Here is a 9,851-nt window from a genome sequence, read left to right on the forward strand (position 1 = left end):
TGATTAATATAAATAGTGAACTTCACTTACATAAAAAACTACATTTGCACTCATAAGTTTCACCGATGGCATATACAAACATAAGTGACCTTAATCCATCCAAAAATGATTGAGTTATCAAAGTGCGATTGTGTAGGATGTGCGAAGCAGATCTGTATAGCTGAAATCTGTACAAATGTATGTTTTTTTTTTTTTTTTTTTTTTTTTTTTTTTTTTAAATTTAACGTTAATGTTGATAAATTTAATATAATAATTCGTATACTAAGTTGATATAATATATTGATTGTTTTGAATTATATGATAATATATACATCTATTAAAACTGCATAATCTCAATCTTTTGAATGACCTCTACCCGCGAGTTACTCATGAATAAAATTAAATATAATATATGGTTTAATATTATTTATAGTTTTTGTTATCGTTAATTAATTTTTTTAAATTTATTTAATTAACATTTTAACTTCTATCATTGTAATTATTTAAAACATCAAACAATTTTTTTTTTTTTTTATGATTTTAAAGGTAACAATATAATCATTTATATAGAGTTGTTTTGAGGAAGGTGGGTTGATGTCAATGAATAATATTGTTCGAAATATTATGTCAATAACATAACCATTTTAAACATATATTTTTCAACATTTTAACAGTATATTTTGAACGTACGCTGCGCAACGCACGAGAATTCGTCTAGTATTTTCATAAAGTTTTGAACAAAACTCGCAATAAAATCAAAGTTTTGGATAATTGATGATAGTCCAAACATTTTTAAACTAAACTTTCTAGTTGTGATATAACACATGGACCATAATTAACAGACTAAATACACAAAATATATATTTTTAGACCAAGATTCAAGTTGAAAACTATTTCGATGGAATCTACAAAAAAATTATCAAACCATAGTGACCAAATTTGTAGTTTAATCTAACAATAAAGAACGATTAAAACAACTTGTGGATCCCGATTTGAAATCATCGATCCGCCAAAGCCCCTTTCAAAGTTCAAACGGCTACATCTCTTCCTCCCTGTCGACCCCTCTCTTTGTTGGCATCTCATAATTTCTCGGTAGTTGTCGGTGGAACCCTAATTCTCTCTCACACTCTCTGATCACCAGTCTGAACAAGGTTTTTTGAAAGATGAAGCGCGTTATGCAACCATTAAACCCTAGTTCGATAAAGCAGAGTAAATCTTCTAGTCGAAAACAGAAATATTCCAGCGAAAATGTTCCACCTCCAGACGTCAACGCCATTCCAGATTCATTTCCATCTCCATCGTTTACATGTAAACCATCTCCCGCCGCTGCCAGTAAACTGAAATCTCCACTCCCACCGAGACCTCCTCCCTCGAGTTCTCTCAAGCGGAAGCTTAGCAATGAATTGCCACAGGAAAATGGTATTGCTGGATCTTCGGATACAGGAGTGAAGGTAAATTTATGAGGGATATCTTTTTTTTTTTTTTTTTTTTTTTTTTTTTTAAACTGTGGAGTTCTTCAAGAATTGATACAAGAAGCAGCCTTTACACATCTAGGAATATATTTAATTTTTTCATGACCCTCTTCAAATTAGGTTATTGTGCGAATGAGGCCACCAAGCAAAAACGAAGAAGAGGGGGAAATTATATTACAGAAGACATCTGGCGATTCTTTGTCCATTCTAGGGCAAACATTCACTTTTGATTCTGTTGCTGACGCAGCATCAACTCAGGCAGGTTTCTATTATTTTTTATATGAAATAAATACACATTTTAACACTGATGAAATGTTATTCTGTTTCTGTTGTATTCAATTTCCTTTTACAGGTAGATATATTCCAGCTTGTAGGAGCTCCCCTTGTTGAAAACTGTATTGCTGGATTCAATAGCTCTGTGTTTGCATATGGGCAGGTATTCTATGTGTTCCTTGTGCTGACTATAAATGTAACAACTTTCTTTCTTTCATTTTCATTGCTACTTATATTAATTACACACCATGAATAAAATTTGAGTAGACTGGGAGTGGAAAGACATACACGATATGGGGGCCTTCCAATGCATTGTTGGAAGACGAGTCATCTAGTGATCAACAAGGATTGACACCTCGTGTTTTTGAAAGGTTATTTTTTCGCATAACTGAGGTGAGTTTGCATGTTATGCCTTTGTTTCACCTGTCAAGTCTATATTAAATTGACTTGATGTTCACTTCTCCTAACTTCTATCACTGACGAGTTAATGCGAATTTGTATAGGAACAAAATAAACATGCTGACAAGCAACTCATGTATCAATGCCGCTGTTCTTTTCTTGAGGTAACATGATAATTTATTTATCATGGACAATTGAACTTCTGTTGTTACAAGTATCTTAAATCTTAATTCTGGGAAACTGTATTGACAGATCTATAATGAACAAATTACTGATTTGTTGGATCCAGTTCAAAGAAACCTTCAAATAAGAGAAGATACTAAAACAGGTGTATATGTTGAAAATTTAACAGAGGAGTCCGTTTGCAGTCTAAAAGATGTGACAAAACTTCTGAAAAAGGTTTGGATACTTTACTCTTGCTTAATGAAAGGTTTCCATTATAATGAGTGCCACAACCATCAGTAATCGATCATATCAAGATTCTTCATTTGTCTCTGGTTTATGCTTTTCTTAATACGATAGTTGTATGCAGGGGTTGTCAAATAGAAGGACAGGAGCTACAAGTATAAATATGGAGAGTTCACGCTCTCACAGTGTGTTCACTTGTGTTGTTGAATCACGATGCAAGGTAATAATAGATGGTGAAAAATTTCAAGTTATTTGCTTTTGTGGTGTCCTATATAGTAATTTTGTCTTGTGTTTTCATATCCACAATTCAAAATTTATAGAGCAAAGATGGCTTGAGTTCCCTCAAAACAAGTCGAATAAATCTTGTTGACCTTGCTGGATCCGAGAGACAAAAGTCAACAGGTGCAGCTGGAGAACGCTTAAAAGAAGCTGGGAATATTAATCGTTCACTTTCACAACTCGGGTATGACATATGATTTATATTATGTTTTTGTTGATTTCATTTCTGTTGATCTATTCTAATATTCATTTATGTTTGACAATTTCAGAAACTTGATTAACATTCTAGCAGAGGTTTCCCAAACAGGAAAGCAAAGGCACATTCCATATAGAGACTCCAAGCTGACATTTTTGTTGCAGGAATCTCTTGGTGGAAATGCAAAACTTGCCATGGTCTGTGCCATTTCACCTTCAGAAAGGTAACAATAACATGTCATTTTCTTTTTGATCCTTTTGTTTCTGTGTGTTTGTTTTTAAACCTTTTATAATATAATGAAACAGCTGTAAGAGTGAGACTTTTAGTACATTGAGATTTGCAAAACGTGCAAAAGCTATCAAGAACAAGGCAGTTGTTAATGAACAAATGCAGGAGGATGTGAACACATTACGTGAAGTGATTCGACAACTAAAGGTACATTTTCCATTTTTTTTTTAATTCAAGTTTATGATACAGCAGCTACTGATTGGAATTATTGATATATAACAGGATGAACTAATACGCATGAAGGAAAACAACAATTCACCTGATCCAAATACAGGGTGGAATGCACGTAGAAGTTTGAATCTTCTGAAATACAGCTTAAATCGTCCTATGATGCTTCCTCATATCGAAGATGATGAGGATGAAGAAATGGAAATTGTTGAGGAAGCTGAGCAAGTTCTTTTGGAAGCCACTGAAGCTTGCAAAAATATGGAAACAGGTAGATATGATCATGTGAAACCCTAACTAGTGATTTTAAGCCAAAAATGTCTAAAACTGAAAGCATTAACCACATTTTGTTTTACACAGATGTCAATATGAAAGAAGAAATATCTGAACAAGTTGACAAGTGTGAAGTTTCAACTGACACTTCTAATCTAACAATACTACAATCTGAAGAATCCCCTATTCTCAAGTCTCCAACTCCAAGTGTTTCACCAACAGTTACTAGTAGCAGCATGAAAAGTTTGAGGACTTCCTCAATATTATCTGCTTCCCATAATGCCCTTGCAAACAATATTTCAGAAGCTATCATGCTTTCCCATGGTCAAACTGATCGTTTGACTGCGAGTTTACATCATGGTCTTGAAGTAATTGATAAACATAGAAAAAGTTCCCCTTTGGGGCGTTCATCATTCAGGTTTCCTTGTACACCTGTTCGAAAAGATGTTGGTGTTCAAACTTTTTCTCTAGAGAACGTGTTATCTGAAGAGAAAGAGAAATCCATGGAGTATTTGTGCAACAATTGCAAGAGTAAAACATCTGAATTAGTAGAAGATAAAGATACACATGAACATGACACTTCAAATCTGCAGATGGTTCCTGTTGATGGCTCACAATTGGTTGATAAATCCAAGCAGCTAGTTCCAAAAGTAATATTTTTTAACAGAAAAAAAATTATTTATTCATTTTATTTTGAGATTAATTCATGTGTGACATTCTTGTAGGCAGTGGAAAAAGTCTTGGCTGGAGCTATAAGGAGAGAAATGGTGTTAGAAGAATTCTGCACTAAACAACACAATGAGATTATGCAACTTAATCGTCTGGTATTATGCTCGTTTTCAGTTCCCTCAATGTTGATATGAAATTACTTTTTTACCCTTTAACCATTTTCATACCATCACAGGTGGAACAGTATAAACATGAACGTGAGTGCAATTCGATTATTGGGCAACTGCAAGAAGACAAAATCGCCCGTCTTGAGAACTTAATGGATGGTGTTTTGTCTGCTGAGGAGTTTGTAAATGAAGAATTGACATCTTTAGCAAATGAACATCAAGTATGCATACATACGCCTTCCAGATTTTCTCAACTTTCTATGGTTCTTTCATTTTTACTATTTTAAAATTTTCATGCTTCTTTTTTACATGTAATACAGATTCTGAAGGAGAAATACGAGAATCATCCGGAAACTCTAAGGAAAGAAATCGAGTTGAAAAGAATACAAGATGAATTGGAACGTTACAGGAGCTTCTTTGATATGGGAGAGAGGGATGTGTTAATGGAAGAGATTCAAGATTTAAGGAGTCAACTTCAATCCTATGTAGATTCTTCACCAAAATTCTCTAAAACACAAACTCCTGTTTTACAAATAACATATCCATCTGAAACCAACGAATCCCCTTCTTTATCCACAATCCCAGAGTCAACCGATGAACAGAGATTTGAATCAGAGAGAATCCGATTCCATGAAGAAGAAAGCAAATGGATTTCTCTTACACAAGAGTTGAAAAGTCAACTAGAAGCCAACCAATTGCTTGCTGAAAAGCAAAAACAAGAACTTGAAACAGAAAGAAAATGTTCACAAGAGCTTAAAGAAGCAATGCAAATGGCAATGGAGTGTCACGCAAGAATGCTTGAACAATATGCTGATTTAGAAGACAAACATATGAACATGCTTATAAGGCAAGGTCAAATTCAAGATGGGATTGAAGATGTGAAAAAAGCAGCTACAAAAGCTGGAGTAAGGGGTAATGGATCAAAATTTATAAACGCTCTTGCTACTGAAATTTCAACCCTAAAAGTGGAAAGAGAAAGGGAGAGAGGGCGTTTTAGGGATGAAATTAAAGGGCTTAAGGAACAATTAAGGGATACTGCTGATGCTGTACAGGCTGCTGGTGAATTGCTTGTGAGACTCAAAGAAGCAGAAGAAGCTGTTGCTTTTGCAGAGGTCAGTTTCTGTTATCTATTTTTTTTTCTTTACAAAAACAAAAGTTCTAACTTCATATTTTCATGCAGACACGAGCTTTAGATGCAGAACAAGAAACAGAGAATGCTTACAGACAAATTGAAAGGCTCAAGAAAAAACAGAAAAAGGAGACCTCAATATCAATATCAACCCCGGTTTATGATATGCCAATATATGATGTAGAAGAGTCAAACAACTATGATAAACACGAGTTGACCATGTTGCCACAACCATCTTCATGGTTCTCTGGATATGATAATTGTAACATATAGGTATGCAAGTTTGGTCTCAAGTTTTGTTTGTAGGTTGTTATAAGTTATGCTTTATTTTATATATAATTACCAAAGCTTATTACAATAATGATAAAATAATTTGGGATGTTGTATAGGTTGAATTTGAAAGAACATTTTGGATGTATCATCTTTTAACCATTTGATTTCTTATATTAATAAAAACAAAAAATGAAGTCTGGTTTTCATCCATAAAGTTATTTTTCTTTTTTTAATTTCAGAAGAGGAGACATTTTGAATATATTTAGGGTGAGACGTTTGTGAACTCCTTGTAGGTCTCGGACATCCTAAACTACCATCCATCCATAGGTTGCAACCTACTTTTTATTAGGGATGGCAAAAAGCCCCATACCCAATGGGGAACCCGAAACCTGCACCCCGTTTTGACTGGGAATCCCCAGGTTGACCGGGGATAGGGAATACCCGAATAAAAAAAGTGGGGATGGGGATGGGGATAGGGATACTCTTAATCCCTGACCCTGGACCCGCCTCCGACATATATTAATATATAAAAATAATACAAAACATATATTTATAGTATAGTTTATAATACATAAAATTTGATCTAAGTAACCTAACTCATTAGTAATTACTTGGTTGAAATTATAACTTTTTGCTTTTTCTTTTATCTAATTTAAACTCGTGTATATATATATATATATATATATATATATATATATATATATATATATATATATATATATATATATTTCTCTTTGGTTGATCTATTTTACCTTAAATATATCAATCTGATAATTTTTTTCTACTTGATTTTTCTTGTATGTATTTAAATTTGGTAGAAAATTTATTTATATTTTTATGCAATTTATGGGTACTTATATATTTTATAAAATCTTTAAAGTTATGCTGGTAAAATTGAAATATAAAGTTTTTTCTTACGTAAAAGCTTACATGTTAAAAGAGAAAAAGAAATCCCCGTTTCCCCGTTGGGGGATCCCCAGTCCCCGTTGGGGGTAGGGATGAGGGTTTATTTATATTCCCTGATGGGGATGGGGATTGGGTCCCCTGTGTTCCCCGCCCCCGTTGCCATCTCTACTTTTTATTGTTTTTCAATAGTATCAAGTGTGTGTATTTACTCTTCATTTACATTTGTTTATCCTATACACTATTCGAAGTGGTATAGGAGTTATTCTTTTTAAATTTGCAAAGATTTAGTCAAGGTAATAATAGACATTGACTTTAATAAAGTATGAATTTTTGCTGCAAGTCAAGATGTAGAAGTAAAAGACAAAGCCAACTCCATCTTCATAGTAACATTTAGGTTCCAAAGGAGAAGGCTTTAACTTTGGGAAGAAATATGTATGACTAAATATCTTACCAGTAAAATGCATCCCAAAGCAGAAGTTGTTTCTACAAAAGCTACAAGACAGAGGAGACGTGGTAAACTATATTTTTGATTTCAAGGAGATTGTAGCTGACTTGGCATCGATTGAAGTCAAGTACGATAAAGAAGATTTGAGTTAAATCTATTCCTATTCCAGTTTCAGGGATACCATGCTTTACAATTGTGATATCGTCACTCTAAATGAAGTTTATAAAGTCTTGCATGGCAAGAAAATATGAGACATATGGTGTCTTTTGATGGCTCTAAGTAGTTTGCAAATTGATGGTTTATGATCAAAGGAGAAAAACTAGAATAATGGTTCTTAGGGCAGGAGATTGAAATCCATATGCAAGTTCAAAACATGCAAATACTGCAAGAAAGATGGGAATGAGATCTCCAAATATCACATGTTATAGAAATAGGAAAAAAAGAATCGCTCAAACAAACCACAAGGTAAAGAAGATTCTAGATTTACAAATTGTACCTTTGATAGTAGTTAAGAAGGTGAAGTTTTTGATGTTGTTTTCTTGAATATGACACATAATGCGAGTGGGTTTTGGATACCGTTTGTATCAACCATATGTACCCACATAATTGTTTACCACCTTCAAATTAGGTCATCATGTCCGTTTGCATCTACCATATGTTTAATGGCAGAATAAGATCATTAACTCCAAAGATGAAGAGAAACAATATCTCTTTTAGTGTTTCAGGTGACACGGGGACAAATATTTAAGTGGAGAATGGCTCTTAAACATCACAAAATGCTATCTTTTTGTGATAAAGGTTCCTCGCAAGGGTTTCCAACTGATTGTAGATGTTTAGTCTCTTTATTTATACCTACTTCTCTTATTCCACGATTAATTATACAACATATACAAGTTCTAGTTATCATGAAATTTGTTTAAGAATATTAGAATAGAACTAACAACTTTAAGTTTAGGCAACCATGTAGGTTATGTAGGTTGTGGTGACTTGGTAAGGCATGTGGACAATATGATGGATAATCTATTGACCAATGTTCAATTCCTAGCACTACTCAACTCTTGTGGCCTTGAAGGTTTGTCTACAGTGACTCTAAGGCATGAGACATAGCCTCATGTTTTTTAACATCCCAAAAATAGTAGTAAATTTTTTATTTTTAAAATATCAAATCCGTACAACCACTTGTTCCAAAACCAAACAAACTAAAGTGTATTTTCAATTATAATATGGTTTGGGGTAATTTGCGCATTTGGTCCCTAACTTATTTTTTTTTAACTCGACAAATCCCTACTATTTGTTTTTGTTGCGCGCTTGGTCCCTGTCTTACCTAAAAAGACCATTTTGCCCTTGATTTTTTAATTTATTTAAATAAATACATCCCTAACCTCACCCCCACCTCACCTTATCTTACCTAAAAAGAATATTTTATTCTATTTAAATAAGGGCATAATAGTCCTTTTAGGTAAGACAGGCGTAACAAAAACAAACAGTAGGGACCTTCCGAGTTAAAAAAAAAAGTTAGGGGCCAAACTGACAAATTACCCCAAACCGTAGAGACCATTCGTGTAATTTACTCCAAAAGTAATCAATGCGGAAAAAGCCATCGGGGGATGTGGTTTAGTCAAACCAGACCCTTCATTTTGGAGCCTAAAGTACCTGAAAATGTTCAAACTACAAACTTTAAGCACAAAGCTTAGTGAGTTCCCCAATTTACCACATACCATACATATCAACGGGCCAAGCCAACACATTGGGCCCAACCCATCATACCAATGGGCCTAACACCAAATATCAATGGGCCCATCCCAACATGCATACCAATAGGCCAAACCCAACACATAATGCAAGAGTTACAAAGATAGCTAGAACACACCTACCAAAACATACAAGGTCCAACCTTATCCTATACCCTGAATCCAACAATTTGACCAAAAGTCAACCATACCAACAAGTCAAAGACCAACAATTAAACCTTACGTGTTGAACAACCCTTAGTCATGTCGTGAGAACACACTCAGCCCAATTCCAAACTAGGTCACACACCAACTTAGCCAACTCAGTCACGGATAACTCAATCACCAGTCATCACGTCGTGAACCCTCTTTGGCCATGTTGTGAACTCATCAGGACAAGATAATTGTGAAATCCTCCATCGTCATATCGTGATATCCTCTATGTCACGTTGTAACCATAGTCTGAGGCAACAACTTAATGGTTTGAGTCCTTAATCCATTAATTCTTCAACTCCTACTTTCTAGAAGCTTTAAGGGACTCCAGAGGTTCATACAAATTACAACTTTATAGACTTGCATGCCCCATGCATGTCCTCTACCCTACCTAGGTTAAAAGCCAAGAAAATGACCTAAAACTGTAACACCTCAAATTTTTCAAACAAATTTTTCATTTTCAAAACATAATTAATTCCATTAAAAACAAGGCATAAACAGTTTAATTATTCAGTCAATACAATTATTCAAACTCCCAAGATCATAAAGCAATCTTCAGTGTGTATCGATCATGCCGGCGCCTTCCC

The 9,851-nt window shown here is 34.3% G+C and overlaps 1 protein-coding gene across 1 annotated transcript; it reads left to right on the forward strand.

The window, feature by feature from the left end:
• The first annotated feature begins 939 nt into the window (after nucleotides 1–939).
• LOC111884385 (kinesin-like protein KIN-12B) lies at nucleotides 940–6,118 on the forward strand. Its single transcript, XM_052764674.1, has 16 exons — nucleotides 940–1,430; nucleotides 1,572–1,713; nucleotides 1,808–1,887; nucleotides 1,992–2,117; nucleotides 2,228–2,287; nucleotides 2,376–2,522; nucleotides 2,656–2,751; nucleotides 2,852–2,994; nucleotides 3,080–3,229; nucleotides 3,312–3,441; nucleotides 3,517–3,730; nucleotides 3,820–4,382; nucleotides 4,458–4,556; nucleotides 4,637–4,789; nucleotides 4,889–5,680; nucleotides 5,749–6,118. Exons 1-16 carry the CDS (start codon nucleotides 1,143–1,145, stop codon nucleotides 5,968–5,970), a joined length of 3,405 nt encoding a protein of 1,134 aa, XP_052620634.1. The 5' UTR covers nucleotides 940–1,142; the 3' UTR covers nucleotides 5,971–6,118.
• The last annotated feature ends 3,733 nt before the right edge of the window (nucleotides 6,119–9,851 follow it).

Source organism: Lactuca sativa, chromosome 6, assembly GCF_002870075.4.
Source record: "Lactuca sativa cultivar Salinas chromosome 6, Lsat_Salinas_v11, whole genome shotgun sequence".
In the NCBI taxonomy this organism is placed as follows: domain Eukaryota; kingdom Viridiplantae; phylum Streptophyta; class Magnoliopsida; order Asterales; family Asteraceae; genus Lactuca; species Lactuca sativa.